General features: G+C 35.5%; 1 protein-coding gene across 1 annotated transcript in view; it reads left to right on the top strand.

Moving 5' to 3' along the window:
• LOC103606255 (lipid phosphate phosphatase-related protein type 5) overlaps window positions 1-16,016 on the top strand; it is a 74,617-nt gene extending 58,601 nt beyond the window's left edge. The window contains exon 6 of the mRNA XM_008590862.1: window positions 13,120-16,016. Coding sequence (XP_008589084.1) covers window positions 13,120-13,152 — 33 coding nt within the window. The 3' untranslated portion in view covers window positions 13,153-16,016. The remainder of the gene's footprint in view (window positions 1-13,119) is intronic.
• Window positions 16,017-17,308: the final 1,292 nt, after the last annotated feature.

Raw genomic sequence — 17,308 nt, 5'->3', positions numbered from 1 at the left:
ATGCAACATTATAAGTTGATTCTTACCCTGTAAGTAATTGGCAGCCATTAAGGAGTTCAAGGAAGGAAAAAATGAAGTTCTGCCATTTGCAGCAACATGGATGAGCTTAGAGAAAATTATGTTAAATGAAATAAGCCAGGCACAGAGAGAGAAATATCACATGTCCTCACTCATAAGTGGGAGCCAAGAAAGGAAGGAAGGAAGAAAGGAAGGAAGGCCACAATAAAACATTGGACTTTCAGAAGGACAGAACAGTCCTATAGTTACTAGAGGTGGGAAGTGGGGGGTAGTTAGGGAGTAATGGGGTAAGGGACACAAAGAGTAATTACAATTTGTAATGACAAACATGCTAATAATACTGATTTGATTATCACATACTGTACACATATACTGACCAGTCAACTGTACTCAATGAATATGTATAATCAAAAATAAATCAATCAATAAATTTCTTGGAAAAAATTTTAAAAAACAAAACAAAGTTTAAGGAAGGAAATGGATGTTCGGAAAGGAGAGCCAATTGAAGGAGAGCAACAACAACGACAAAAAATCTGGGTGGCTATTGTAGAAATCCTGTTGAATGCTATCAATGGCATGTACTAGATCTCAATCAAGCCATGTCATGCCACGTTGACTAACCAGCTATCATTTGGCAAAGTCTGTCTTTAGTCAGGTGTAGATTCAGTAGAAAAGAGCTACTAGCCAGGGTGTCACTATGAAAACCACCCTCCTCCCCCACCCCACAGAACCTGCCAATCCTTCGTCTATGGCATTTTCCTGTCCTTTCTTCAGAGATTCCTCTTGGTCATAACTAACAGGCAAGGTGTACATGGGCATTCTTTCCCTGTGATCTTCTTGGGTCAAGCTGCATTCATCCCAGCAGCAAAGCACTGGGCACTTTTGTCCATTCTCTCTCTCCTGCCCCCTACTTGTTCTCACTGTAAGGCCCAATGCTGACATTCAGGTTGGCATAGGGAAGCACATGGAAATAATGTGTGCATTATCGATTTTAACTAATGCCATATAGAAAACCGAAGGAAAGGGGCACGTTATCTGGCAAGGGCACAAAAAAGTTTTCTTAAATGTAAAGATGGATAAGATTTAATAGAAAAATGGGATACTTCCCACTAGACCTAAGAGGAATTAATACCCATAGTTTTATTAAGGCAGATACAATAGGCCACTATAGCCACTTATGACTGATTTGGGATAATGTTGAGAGCTAAAGTGGATAAAGACTGGTATAGAAAATGCTTTTTGAATTTTTTTTTTCCGGCCATCTAAACCCAGGCATTATTTTCTCTTAGGCTGATATGATCTTGATCAGTTGAACTAGAGAATTCCCTCTAGTTCAACTAGAAGGCAGTGATAGGAATGGTTTACAAGATTCCAGTTTTATACTTAGCGCAGGAGGCTTTTCACCAACATGCACTACTTAACGAAGCTCATCACGTTAGAGCACACTCTGCTTAACAGAAGCATCAGCTGAATGAAAGTGGTGAGCAGTGATGTCAGTTCCAGAAACCTAGAAATGTCATAATGAGTATGTACTATTACAGATGGAAACTACCATGTTTAATTCCCATGGGAACTATAAAGAAAAATTATAGGGACAGGAAAATTCTAAGAGAACTCACAGTGTCCCAGGGAGGCATATGCATTGACCTTTACCTTCACTTTTTGCAGATTATAGGATTACAGGGGTCCAGGCGAAGCATGAGGTGAAATTTAGACAGAGTGAGGGGTGGATCAAGAGCTAAGCTTTTGGAGCTGAAAATTCCAGGTTTGAAGCCTGGTTCAGCTACATAATAACTTGATGGGACCAAGCAAATTACTTTTCCTCTCTTTACCTGAAAAATTGATATAATCATGGTCTCCTATAAGGTAATTATGGGAATTAACAGATCACAGATAAACTGCTTGGCACACAGTGGATGCTTTACACAAGTTAGTTCCCTTCTGCAACAATAATTCCCTTAATGGGATTTTCGTTTTATTTCAGATATCCCTATAAAAATATTTCATGGATTTAAAAGTTTATACAGATTGTCTATTTCATACATAGCACATGTGGCAGAAAATATTATAGTATAAAATGTTGCATACATTAGTGTCCTAGTGACAGCAAAACAATCCTGTGGTTTCTTACTAAGACAAATTTGATTATACATTACCATGCTCCCTGTGATAAATTCCTTTGAGGTTCCAGAATGTTTTTCCTGAATAACTCTGGCAGTCAATTTAAGATTCCATTGCTTTTCTATAATGCAAATCTTTGTTTTACAGAGCTGCTGAACTGTAATATAAATGTTATATAGGACCTTGTCAAAACAACTTTGTTAGTGATTAGATATTGGAATAGTTAGTGGAACTAGGTATATTCATATTTTAGGCATTTTCCTTAATCTAAGTTGTGAGCATTTATGATAAATATTTAAAGTAAATCAATGTTTATATGCTGTACTCTGATGTCATTTGCTAAATTTAATTTGCTTTAAAAAAGTAAATTGAAATTGAAAAATTAAAAATTCTGACAGCCAGCAACTTTTTAGGTTAAAAATACTAGCAGATTTTGTTATTACTTTGCCATATGTCATTTTTCCTATTTGCACTACCATATATTTAGTATTTATTTTGCCACACCATTTGTGAATCATAATATACTACATGAAGAATAAAAGCCAGATTTTTTTCCCGGTTATCTAAGAGGCCTTTTATAAAAGCATCTTTCAGTACATTACTTCTGAGTATAGACAAGAAGCTTTCTCATTTCATTTGTGTGAATAAATATGGAATTGATGCCTGTATCTTTAAATTATATGATTCATTCAGTTATTAGTGATGGAGAGAATAAACAATGATAAAATTAAAAAAATCTCCAGTGCATACATAATTAATTATACATGGGAAACTGCTCACAGCTATTCCTCTCCCTCTTCTCTCAGATCTGGTCCTCATGGAGGACCATCTTTGGAGACACTATTTAGGCCTTAAGAATCAGAGCATCACAATACTGCGAAGCCCTTTTGTAGACAAAATGCAATTTTTTTTTTTTCTTTTTGTCTTTTTTTCTGACCGGCAACGGGATTGCAACCCTCGGTGTTGCGCCCGCACCACGCTCAGCCAGTGAGCGGGAACTGGTCTACCACATGGGATCCGAACCCTCGGCGGGAGCGCCGCTGCACTCCCAAGCGGCGCACTTCTCCAGTGAGCCACCGGGCCGGCCCAAAATGCAATATTTTATTTGACTAAACTAGAAAAATAAACTAAACAATGACCCAATTCACAATCTTATGAGACAACCATTTTAAAAAAAAATTATTTTGATTAAAGAAGCAATCAATAAATAATTTATGTATATTGTTTAAAAATTGAAAATTCAGGTAAGCAAAACAAAAAATTAATAGGAAGTATCTATATCGCATTACAGTAATTATCAGAAACATTTTCTTAAAATAGCCTTCAAGACCCCATGGGTGTGTGTATGGGTTTGTGTATAACACAGGATCTCCCTGTATATTCTCTTCCATCGCCTGCTTTTGCTCACATGACAATGCATCATAGATCGGATTACAGATCAAAGAGTATAATAATCATGTTAAGCACAAAAGTAAAAGCTTATCTTCAATTAGAGCTTAATATGTGTCTGGAATTATGCAGAGAACATCACATGTAAAATACCATTTTGGTTTTTATAGAAATCATTCGAATGCGTCTTATTTTCATTTTACAGAGAAAGTGACATAGAGGTTAAATAACGTGCCCAAAGTCACACAAGTGGTCTGTGTTCTGAAACAAGAATATGAAACCATCTTTTCCACTTTCGTAGAAATATGTTCTATATTTGTCATTCTAGAGCTCTAATTCATAATCACTATGCTATATATTATAAAATTATATTGAAAAAGTTATAATTCATATAAATTATCTAACCATCATCTTTGTTAGGAATAGAGGATTGCTTCCACTTCTAGTTTTCCACAATTATAAACAAGATGAAGGTAAACCTCCCTAAAATATATATTTTTGTAAGCTCAATTAATAATGTAAGATAAATTCATAGAAGTGGAAATGCTGGAACAAAGAGAATGAATACTTTTAAGGATTTCGATTTGATTCATATCTTCATGTCTTTTTCAACAATGGAGAATATTGTTCTTCATAATTTTCACCAATTTTATAGATCAAAAATAAAGTGTCTCATTTTATTTTGTATTTTTTTAATATTTTTCCAATAAGTTTATTTTGTGTTTTACTTTTGTGACTGAAACAATCAGACATTGATACAATGATTCAGTAACTGACAAACCAAATTCTAGACACTACTTGGCCTTTAGACTTAATTCATGTCATGGCTAGCAGTCCTATTTTTTTTTTTAACTTGGGTTTATTAAGGCATAATATACATCCTTTAAAATTTTCTTTTTAAAAAGCATACAGTTTTATGAGTTTTGACAAATGCACACTATCATGTCATCATCACCATAATCAAGTTACAGAAAATTTCTATCACCCCAAAGTTCCCTCCTTCCTCTTTGTAGTTAACCCCTCGCACCCGCTGATCTGTTTTCTTTTCCTATAGTTTTGTCTTTCCCAAGATGTCATATAAATGGACACATAGAGTATGTAACCTTTTGAGTCTGACTTCTTTGTTTTGTGTATCAGTTCTTATTATTATTTTTTTTCTTCTTCCTTTTTATTGCTGAGTAGTATTCTGTCATATGAATGTACTACACTTGGTTTACTCACTCACCAGCCGAAGGAAATTTGGGTTATTTTCAGTTTGGGGCAATTATGAATGAAGCTGATATAAACATTCATGTACAGGTTTTTGTGTGAACATGTTTTTCTTTCTTTTGGATATGTAGCCAGGAGTGGGAATCCCAGGTTGTATGGGTTTTATGGTAAATGCATATTTACCTTTATAAAAGATTTTACAAACTATCTGTCATCATGTCTAATGGCCTTTATGGTTTTGAATGGTTCTGAGGTTAGTCTTGATGTGACTTATCTGTATTTTTACCAACTAGTCCCTCTGTGAAAACAGGCAAGTTTTAAATGAGTTTTAATCAGCTCCTGGTTATACAAAAATTTATCATGGACTTGGTCCATTACCCCCATTCTCTGACTCTTCTCTGTCAAGTAGCATTGGGTTTTTTTTTTTTTTTTTTTTTTTTAGCATATCTAAAGTATAGTATTTTGAAAAGTTAAAGAGAAATGAAGTACTAAAAAGAAGCCAATTATACAGGTTAAAGTACTAGTACACATATAAAACAAGGCAAGGATACAATTTATAGATGAATTTTCTTTCTTATCATCATTTGTTATGGACAGTAAAATTTTATTTATAATCAGATTTGTAATACATAAAATGCATAAAAAAATATCAGATAAGCAGCACTGTGGTGCATTTCCCAGGACTCATGAGCTTACAGCCTAGTGGGGAGAGAGAATTTTGTAAGCAAATACAGAAGAGGATGAGGATGCCTATGCTAGAGAAACACATAAAGGGGGACCTATCTAACCCCAGCAATGCTTGCAGCAGCATCAAAGGGGAGATCTGAAGGACCATTAGCAAAGTGATCAGGAGAATGTTCCAGACAGAGGAACCAACATGAGCAAAGGTTTTGTTTGGCAGCTGAGATAAGAGCACAGGGGCAGGAGACTTGAGGATGCTGTTAAAGGTTGTTCAGATGATCAACCATGGGGGTGAGAATGAGTAGAAAAGAAATGGAATTCATAAGGAGCAAGGTAGACTGGAACAGACGGATAAATGAGCAGTCAGGAAATTTCCACATGGCCAAAGAAACGTTGTAGTGTGAGAGAGGTAGGACAGGAGGTAAACTGGAATTTTACATTTCTGACATGGTTGATGACTGAGAATATTGCTGTGAATTTGGTATACAAGTGAGGTAGAAAGGAAGGTCATTTGACTTAGGGAGGTTAAGAAACTTAGAAGACAGAGTGCATGGATGCCATATCCACCCGGTACCATAAACACATTGGTATTAATAGACTTTACGTGGAGGTTCATGTCAATACACTTAACATTGAGTTAAAGTGAAACAGAAGTCTTTGCCATAGGCCTTCTCAACACCTTAATGAATTGTGAAGCTCTACGCGAGAAGTATAATGTGCAGTTGCTCCCAGAAGTTTTGAATTCAAAGATTTTTTTTTTTTTTTAATCATTCAGGGTTACTGCTTTATTAGGCGGGTTTTTTGATTGTTTGTTTGTTTTGGTTTTTTGGGGGTTTTTTTGTAACCAGTGAAAGGATAACATTTTAAAGAAAAAATCGAATTGATATGCCTGATAACATTTTCTTCATTAGTCACTTTTCTACACCTTTAGGCAGTGGTACTCATACCAGTGTAAAAGAGAATTCATCACTTGCAGGACTTGCAAAAGAAAAGAAAATATCTGGGATGCATGCCCAGAGATTCTTACTCAGTAGGCCTGGGCTTGGGCCTGGGGATCTGCGCTATATCAGGCATCTCAGGTGATTTGGATACGGAACCAGGACTCAGCCTGGATGCAGCTGGGCCTGCAGAGCTTCTGACACAGTGGTTCTCAATATTGGCTGCCTATTAGAATCATCTGGAGAGCCTTTAAAAATTTCAACGACCAGGCCATGCCTCAGATCAATTAAATGTAAGTCTCAGGGGTTGCATCAGTATTTTCTTAAAGCTCCCATGTTATTGCAGCATGAAGCCATTGTTGAGAACCAGTGCCCCTAAAGATTTGGTGTGGAAAGCCTTAACCTTCTTTGGCTTCTCAGGAGTTGGGAATGCTTCATAAGATCTGTAATGCTCCGGTAAAAACTGGGCCTGCCTCTGGTTTAATTAGCTTATCGAAAGCCACCTAGAGACTTCTCTTTTCTCTAGGGGGAAACTATTCTTTCAGAAAGTAGCTGTTAGGCCCTTTCTCTGAATAGTACAAAAAGGATATTCTGAATGGAAACAAAACTCTGAACTAATATAAAACTCTGAACTGAAATAGAACCACTGTAGAGAAAGAAATGGTCCAAAAAGTGTTCTTTCCCAAGAGAACTCTAGTTGTAACATTTTAGCTTTTATGTCTCCATATCCCCAACTTCTTAAAACAAGAAATTGCTTAATATGAATTTTACAGTTTTGCAGCCTCAAGTCTTGTATTAGTCCATTTATGTTACTTATAACAAAATACTTGAAACTGGGTGATTTATGAAGAAAACAAAATTTATTGCTTACAGTTTCAGAGGCTGGGAAGCCCACAGTGCAGGGAAGACATCTGGTGAGGGTCTTGGTGTGGCAACAGTGACACAGAGTATCACATTGTGAAATAGCAGAGCAGAGAGAGGGAGAGCTTCACCTCTTCCCTCTGTCTTTTGTTCTCTCCAGACCCCCAGCAGATTGGATGGTTCCCACCCACACTGAGGGTGGGTCTTTCCCACCCAGGCCACTCAGACTCTCATGCTAATCTCTGCTGGAAACACCCTCATGGACACACCTAAAAAAATAGCTTTACCAGGTTTCTCAGCATTCCTTCATCGAACCAAGTTGACACCTAGAATTAACCTTCACAAGTCTAAATTTCGCTAATAATTTCTTCCTAAACGAACCTAACATGTTTCTCTTTACTCAAAAATACTGACTTCACAAGCTACCAGGAGAAAAAACTTAATGTGACAAAGTCGTCTTAGGGCACATACTCCATGTCCTGTGCTTTTCTTCTTCTCTTTGCCCTGCCACTTTGCCCTCCTTAAAGGACACAATGGATTAAGGAAAGAAGCAAATAGCAAAATAAGGAAGGACAACATTTGGGATTAAGACATCCACCTATCTTCCCCTGATAAATGGTAGGCTGTATCTACATAATATCACGCCTATTGATTAATTTAATCAGAGGACCATGATTCTTTATCCTTAGTGCCAGATATTTATTGAGATTGAAAATATTTTATATTTTAGGAATATGTGTACTCTCTTACACAGGCAGGGTCTGGAGCAGCAATCTATAATCAAAGATGGATATTTCCACGGCAAAACATAGAGCACAAATTGACTCAATCAGCTCAGGTCAGATTTTTGCCACCACATGAGTTTGCACCAATCTTATAAGAAGCATTTTGAGGTTTTAAAGTTTGTTTGGATATTAGAATTGTAGATTGGTAGAATTGTCTACTTTATAGTGAAATAAACAAATGGTGAGTTCTATTTGTAAAATTCCAACCAATTATAAAAAAATTCCTCTTTCTTTTATTTTTTTCTTTCTAAGTTTCCTTTTTAGCTTGTTTGTGTGGCTTTTATAAGCAAATATAAATGAATGCTGAATATGTTTGAGGACCATTTTGTTTATAATTTCATTTAATCTTAATACAAATCCATTCAAGTAGGTATTATTATCCCATTTCTCAGGTGAAAAAGTTGGGTCTTGGAAAGATTAGATTGCTTGTGAAAATTTAGTTGTGACGGAGCCCGCATTCAAATACTTGACACTCAGTCTCCTTGACTACGAAGTCCACTGTACCACAAAGCTTCCTCACCACAAGAGCCGAAGACATAAGTCGTTGAATTAAAGGCATCATGTCCATGGATCCCATTTTACGTTTATGTTAAAAACCTAAGTCGATTGTTGACAACTTCCTATTAAAACACAAAATCTTTTTTATAATCAATCATCTTGAAAGAGAGGAACTAAAACAATGTTTAATTTCACTGTTTGTTCTAACAATATAACAACATATGAATGGTCTTCAAAAAGTTCATGGAAAGATTCATGTTATCTTTTCATTCCATTGTTTCAGAAATTTTTTGAAGTACCCTTGCAGGACGTTAAGTAAACTAGGACTTTAAGTAAGTTAAGTCAATATTTAAATAAACATTTAAGCAATATGTAAAACACATTTTGTAGGTGTCTCAAAACCAACCTATTGAGAATGATCAAGAAGACAATTCACAGGAAGGGTCCTTTAAAGACTGTCTTGCCAGGCTCTTCAGCTGGATAGTGGGAATAAGCCAGTGTGAACACCTTCAATTAAGGCAATAAACGTATGTGCGCTGCAGCGCACTGGTGTTGGAGTTGGGTTGCAAAGCTAAGGCAAATAAAGAAAAATGTGTCCTTCTGTGCAGTTTTCCCTTACAACCAAAATAGATCTCGAAACTAGAGCTTGTGGTTATTATTACTAATCTTTCAAATACATTCTATTTTTCACTGATTTTTTTTACTCATTAATGGGAATTTAGCATTCCTTAATTAGATAGCCCTTAATAATGGCATTTGGGGGGTGGGGGATTGTTTTTCTATAGCTTTAATTCTGAACAATTCCCTAGAGTGCTCTTTTTGCATTTTTCTATTTTCTTCAAAGAGAAATGTTGAGTCTTGTCAGGTGGCAAGACATCTCCAAATTTACATGTCATAAATAAATGACAGTTTTGTTTTAAATAACGTTTTTAAAAAATTACAGAGTATAATTTCTATAAATGGAGTTATAGAGCAAATAGTAACATAGAGATTTTCATTTAAAACTTAGAGCTTTTAAAATGGACATGCTATAAACTTTAGAATTTACCAAATTTAAGAATCTAAAACAACTTTTCAGAAACAAAGTGCTTGTTTTCCCATGGGACCCCTGCACTCAAGGACTAGACTTAATATTTTGCTTGCTGGTTTGCCGTGGACTTGCATGAACACTTTCTAATGAATGCTTCATGTAGCAACTATTTGGACTCAAGCTCTGTCATCTCCACTATAAGCCTCTGTGTGTGTAATTGCAGAAGTTATCAGGAGTTGAGCTGATACATTATATGACCGCTTTTTTCTTGAAACTCTGAATTAAACTTTTATGCATGAGTTTTTGGTTTGCCTATTGCTTGTTTGCATTCTCATCTGCTAATAAGATTTAGTGTTGCATATTAGGAATTCAGCCAGATTAAAAGGAAAAATCCTTTGTCAGCTAGTTAGCCTCATAGGGAGTCCATTTCTCAAGGGGGATCTGAAGATATTAAATGCCATTCTGGTTTTTTATATTACTGAGAAAAATGCTGACAGGGAATTGAGCGATATCATAACTTCTTGCATTGGAATTATGCCATCTGTATATTTCAAATTATTCATTTGCATATCTTGTTCATGTAAGTTGTATTATATAGAATCATAGAGGCTTATAGATGGGAAGGACTTTTAAGTAATTATTTTGTCCCTTCTCTAGATTCTTTAAGAGAAAATCACTCCTATGCTAGAAGAGAACTAATGTTGTTTTGTAAAGCCTACTGAAACAAATAATCTGTGTTCCTCATTTATGCTATAGGTTCATTTGCTGGTAGACAGTGAAGTAAATGAACAGGAGGTCCCTGTCCTCTCTGTGCACTCCTTTTGTGTGCTTAGAATCTATTATTAAATTTACCCTTAATTTTCTCTTCTCTATGCACAGTCACTTTAATATTTTATTTTCATCTGTCTATCTCTCCGTTAAACACAAGCACCTTAAAAACATAAGCCCTGAGCAGGATCCTTCTAATTCCAGTCAAATAGGAAAAACTATCTCAGAGGTTAAAACTTAAGCATGATGTGAAATGGAAAGGGTGCTAATTAGGGAAGAAAAATGAAATAGCAAGAGTTTCCCCCAGAACCCTGGGATCTAAAAGTGTAGTTAATCTGGAAACAAACTGTTATCCTTGTGGTTTAACTTGGTAATGACTTGGCATAAGGAAAAGGGTAATATGGTTTGGAATTTATGAACAGCAAAAGGAAGATCTATAGGCCACTGAAGCATGTGCTTTTAAATGCCAAGTATTTTAAATTCCAGTATTTTCTAGATCTCAACAGCACACAAAGTTACACGTTCAATGCTTCATTACTAAGGTGTCTTAATCTGTTTCATGCTGCTATAATAGAATACCACAGACCAGGGGATTTTTAATGAACAGAAATTTATTGGCTCATGGTTCTGGAGGCTGGGAAGTCCAAAATCAAGGGACTGAGAGAGGGTGAAAGAGAGAGAAAAAAAGAGAGAAAAGGGGACCAAACTCCCAAAAGGAACCCACTCCCAAAATAACAAACTCACTCTCATGATAATGGCATTAATCCATTTATGAGGGCAGAGCCTTCACAGCCTAATCTCTCATTAGGCCCCACCTCCTAACACTGTTGCATTGGGGATTAAATTTCCAACACATGCTTTTGGGGGTACACATTTAAACCATGCACTTGCATCCCTATTTGGGACCATCCTGATTTAAGCCTTTTGTCCCAGTGTGTTATTAGTACCCGCATCCTCTTCCACATGTCCAGGTTTAGATGCTAACCTGTACGGTCACCCTGCAGTAATTGCACCTTCTTTGTCACTCTCTCCAGCTTGCACTGGGCACTTCCTCAGCTCCTGTCAAGCTTTTCATTGATCACCAGTTGTTTGTTTCAGATCATTTCTCTGCTTTATTAAGGTCTTTTAATATTTAATTCTACCTTCCAGTGTGATGGTTGTCCCCTTCACTTAGTATCACCTTCAGCGAATTTAATGAGCCTTGTGGACCCTTCATGATCTGGGTCAACGACGGGAACACTGAGGTCAAGGCTAATGGCCTTTTGAAACGCCATCTGTTTTCTCTTCATTGTTACCTTCTTTCCTCTTTCTCTGCTGCTCCTTCTTCACCCTTTCCCTACCCACCGGTTGCCACTGACTGATTAATCTTCCGTTTCTATCTTAACTCCTCTCTAGCAATTATTTTGTGCTAGGTCCTGTCCAGAAGTGTGACACCATGTCAGTTTAACACTGAAACACTCTCTATAAAATTGTATTTTCTCAGCTCACTGATTTCAAATCCCATGGGACCACTGGGCATGAAACTGTGATGTATTGTTTCTGTAGTTCTTATGTTTTTAATTCAATCATAGTGCATTACATAACTCTGACAAGTCTTTTTTATCTTAAAGTCATGCTTGCACTTTTCTAAAGAAAACTCAAGAAACCTTTGAGAGGAGCTGCTGAATCTCCCAACATTTTCATCATGAATTTTTTAATGAGATATTAAAATTTCTAAGGTATTGTCAGGAGTTAGTGAAAAAGTCAGCATGCTCTGCTCACTGCTGATTCTCACTAATATTGTTTTTCTCTCACATTAAGTGGTTAAGCCTGGAAAATAATGCCCCAAACTGTAGGCAATGATGTTCTTGTAGTTGTGGTTTACTATACCTAAATTCAATAAAAATGGATTTTAATTTTTTCACACACATTTTAAATGTCTTAAGTAGTTAAAACACTTTAACTTGAGCTACATGTACATTGAAGAAATTTCATGACATGCATTCATTATATGAAATTCTGTTCATAATATTATTGTATTATAAAGAACCAATGCAAAAACTACTATGAAAAACATTCAAAGCAGGTAATGTGATAGAATCCTTTTATCATGTTGCTGTTATTGGTTAGGACTGTCACTCATGTTAAATCTTGAAATAATCCCATATGTGACATGATTAATTATGTAATATCATTTTTTCACTGCATATTTCATCAGCCATGACATGGCCCGTTGTATGCCTGAAAGTATTCAAATATTAGCCATTCCACAGGGTTTCTTTGTACATAATCCTGTTACTTTTTTAAAAAAGAAAAAAGCTCTGTGAAGAATACTATGGTTGAGGTAAACAACAGAGATGGCAGTCTGGAGTCTGGATTCATACATTAAAAATGAAGTGTTTAAGTAGATTTTTGTCAACTAGCAAATGCCATTTCTGTCTGAGCATTTCACCACCTCATTGTACACCATCTGTCTCACAGGGAGCAATTAATCTGAAACTCCAACATGCAGTATTAAAATTCCATTAACACTGAACAGAATATTACCATGTCTGGCATTGCCATTTTTATCTCTCCAGATTTTAGTGTCAATTTTGAATAAAGCAGGTACAACATTTTAGTGTATTTGGTCAATTAAAAACATCGAACAAAACATATAAACAGCTAAAATTGTGTAATAATACACAGAACTTAGTTTAATAATGCTGTATGTTTTGGCAATTTAAATATATACAAGCTACAATTTTATATTAGGCTAATAGTTATTTGTAAAGGCACTAAATATTTTACAAAGCCAATTTCCCCAAGACTCTGACTTTGTACTTCCTTTTTCTTTTTGCAGAACCACATCACCGCCTTCGCGGAAGTCACATGATATTGAAGCAGATGGTTTTTCACTGCACTGGACATCATCTCTTTTTACCATCCATCCATAACACCCAAAGTTTGTTTGATTATAAAAGAAGTTTATAAAGCTGTCTAATAATTTTTATAATTTTAAAATCAATGTCAACCTATCTGTTTCCCCCACTAGACTGTGAGCTCCTCCAGGGCAGGACTGTGTCTTTCTTCTTTGTATCCCCAGCACCTACAACAAAACTTAGCACAAAGTAGGTGTTCAATAAAAATGTGATGGCCATATGAACAAATTAATTCTTAAATAAAACATTCACTTTAGTTTCTCACAGAACCACTGCAACTGTGTGAAAAGAAACCTCTGCGGGAATCTCATTTGTATAAGAAAACTCTCTATTTGGGGCTAGTGAAGCTTTTTAATTTTTCATATATCTATTCAGCAGTATGCCATATTTAATTTGAAGTGGATTTTGAAAGTCATGGGGGCTTTTACTTTATTATTCAGCATGACATTATTTCCATTTTAACAGGTTTCAGTGTGTGAAGTTACTTTACTTTTAAAAAGTAAGTTCTATACTAAATTAATGTTTGCACATTATATTATGCTATATTTCACTTAAAATATCATTCATACTATACATTCTAAGACTGGTGCTTCTGCTTTTGAAGGGGAAAATGCCAATTTTTACTGTAATAAGTAATGTATCATAATTAAAAAATATTTATTTGGACTTTTTCTCCTGACAGTTGTGGTTTAATTGTTTACTTGCAGTTTTTGAATGCAGGCAGTATTTAGGATAGTTTAAATGAGTAAATCCAGCAATGGTATCTAATTATTCAATAATTTTCCATTGGTAACAGTGTCTCAAGACTAGTCAAAGGCTCCATTCTTGGGCTTTTTTACTAGTCAAGATTCCACATAATTTAAATGGAAAAGAACCATACCCTGACACATAATTTAAATTATATAAATACTAGAAATGTGGTCAATGTATTTACCTTTGCATTTGTGTAGTACTTTATAGTTACAAAGTTCAATTACATTTATTATTTTATTTCAGCTTCACAATTAACCCCATGTAAATGTTGAGTATGGCTTTATTCTATAGATGAGAAAATTGAAGCCAAGACAGGGTAAAAACATGCCCAATCCCACACAACTAGTAAGAGGCAGAGTTAACACTTAAGTAAAGGTTTTCTGACCCTTTCAAATATACCACAGCTGCATATTGGACACCCAGGCTTTCAGAGGTCAGTAGCCCTGAGCAACTACCTATGTTTTAAAAAATAAAGAAATGCAAAAATAGAGTTACAAAAGCTCTGCTGTATTTTAAATGTTTACTCTTTAAGAATGAATACTTCTCAAATATACAACTAGATAGTAACCTATTTATAATTCTATTTTTAAAATAATTAATGTCAAGATAAGAACTGAGGCCCTTTGTAAAAGCGAAGCCTCAATCAAATGTTTCTCCATCTGTCCTCACCCCCAGGGCCCAGACCTCCACTCAGCAGAGGGCCAGAGGGACATACCTTACATTGAGCATGTGGAATTAAGAATGAAAATCACCATAGTATAAGGAAGGGGAGCTCCTCAACAATAACTTTGCAATCTTTAAAGCTACTCTAAGTAACTTTGGCTTCCATGAGCAGTAGTTAATTAACTCAAATGAATCTTTCTAGCTTTGACAGTATTAAAGAAAGTAAACTTTTAGTTTTCTCTATAATTTCAACAGAAATAAGCAAATAAATATAACCAAAGACTTGTCCATTATTCCCAGAATAGATGTCACATGTCACTTCTACTAGGGCCAGAAACAGAAAAGCCATGTTTCCACCAATTTCAGACCTCTACAGCAATTCAATTCTGTTGGAAATTTAGACTATGAAAAAGCTTTCAATGCCTTGATTCTCTTCAAAGGCTTTTTTAGGCAATAACAGCAATGGAGGATTTACTCACTAGGAATGGAAGTGGGAGATGATCATAATGTCTTAAAAGGCAGGATTACCAGTAAGTATTCTAGAGTTTGATCATTTCTATTGGTTCTACATCATTTTTCCAAGGAACCAAGCAGGAATGTCTTTCCTGTTGGAAGCCTTGGCTGTATATTAGTCTGTCTGTGTTGTATCTTTGCACCTTGCTAAACCTGGTCTGTATGCAGGAGTTATAAATTCCTCAAAAACCCAGACTTAACCCAGGATCAGAGTAAGATCATCTCTAATATTTAAACATCATGGCCCCACCGTTGTGTAATGAATGATCCTGTCGTGAAGAAAATTCAGAAAGAAAAAAAAAAAAAAGAAGATATGAGGGTACTTCAAAAAATTTGTGGAAAACAGAATTAAGAAAATAGGAATCTTTTCATGAACTCTTTGAAGACCCCTCATACATGTGAATAAGGCAAAAGCCAGCAAAGAGCCCTTAACCATGATGCTGTTACTGAGAATAATGAAAAACACAAATAAGAAAATATTGTGTAAATATGTACAAACATAGTCTAGTAGAAGCAAACAAACACATATCTTTCTGATAAAGACATCTCCATTTTAGTCTACTTACTTGGGGCCCAGGTCAGTATAAATTGGTCAACCTGAAAATTTCAGTAGTCTCTGTTTGCATGGCAGAAATTCTGCACATGTTTTATCTGATTCCTAAGAAACTTAAAAGGCTCTTTTATGTTAAAAGAGAGGTGAAACTTCTTTGACAGACTTTGTCTATTCCACTTTTAACTGGGCCTCTCTTTTCTCAGGATCTATCCTAGCCAAATATCTCAGTTATATTTACCGTACGTTTTCTTTGTGGAAGAGCAGTAGGGGAGGAAATAATTCTCTGCTGTGTATTGTATTTTTCAAATAAAATTTTAAAAATTAAATTTAAAAAAATGAATTTTGATTTTTTTTCCATAAATTGGTCTTTATTGAGGGTGGAGGAATGCTTGTTAATGTGCGTGGAAGTTGTAATTCTCAGAGTGACTGAAGAGTGATTTGGAATGGATCACGATGGGTCAGATCAGTTCTTTGGACAGCTAAGTGAACTTTTGCATCTCATGGGTCCTATGCGATCTTACCAAACTTTTTATTTGTAAATCACACCCCCTGGAAATTATTTGGGACACTGAGCAGGTGTATGATCCACTATATAATCTACCTCCTATGTATGAGCAAAGCACTAAAGGATGGATGTAAATTATCTTGCTCCTGTATCTAGGGTTTACTAAACTTTGATTAAATGTTCTAAAACTTTGCCCTGGACATTTACCAAATAGTTCTATTTATACTTTGCAAACATTGATTTTCTCACAATTTGCCAGGCATGAGCTGTCTAGTGAATTTTGGTAATTATGATTCTTTTAAAATATCAATTAAGGAAATTTTGTCCATACTTTAAGTGAATGTATCTCTCCTAAGAAGAAAAATAAGAGTATTCAAGTTCTTTTTCGCTTTCCTTTTGCCTTAAGATTACACAAATGTACCTCAAAAAGCTCATGGAAAAAATTGTATTATCTTGCAATTCTATTTTTCCACGAACTTTTTGAAGTACCCTTCTAGCTGATTTTTGGTCTGATAGAGCCTTAGGACATGGTCAACGATTAATAAAAATAAGGCTGCTCCCCCCAAGGATCATAGGATCTAAATTATAAACTCGAACTGCCATCTTTCAAATCTGTGGTCTTGTTCACAAGAAGGCAGACAAGAACATATAGCTGGGTGGACACACAACCACCTCCAGCATTCAGATGAAAACTCACAGTTCATGTCTCAAAGATGTCATTCTTTGGGGTGTGATACTAACAGACACCTTTCCTTCACATTATTACATTTATAAACCTGTTGCCATTTTTACTGAAACACTATTGCTATAGAAATGGGGGTAATTTTTTTTTTTTTCTTCTCAGGAGTAAAAAAAAAAAAAAAAGGTGCATTTTTAATTGAAATTTTTTTAAAAAAGGAAAACTTTTCCAAAATAGTGAGATAGAGCTCTTAAGAGTTCGTTTCAAAGTGGGAGGCCTGGCCTGGTGTGGACCTGCTACCTACTCTGAGGACTAAAGCAGAGGACATTTTTATAGATTACAGCAACAGCTAAGATTTAAAAAAAAAAAATCACCTCCATAAACAACATTGTATTATTTAACTATTGCTAAAGTTAAGAAGCCCTAAAATGCCATATAATAATA

This window comes from Galeopterus variegatus, unplaced genomic scaffold (genome assembly GCF_000696425.1).
Source record: "Galeopterus variegatus unplaced genomic scaffold, G_variegatus-3.0.2 Scaffold6409, whole genome shotgun sequence".
Taxonomy (NCBI): Eukaryota; Metazoa; Chordata; class Mammalia; order Dermoptera; family Cynocephalidae; genus Galeopterus; species Galeopterus variegatus.
The sequence above is the reverse complement of the archived record's forward strand: the minus strand, read 5'-3'. Positions and strand labels throughout refer to the sequence as shown.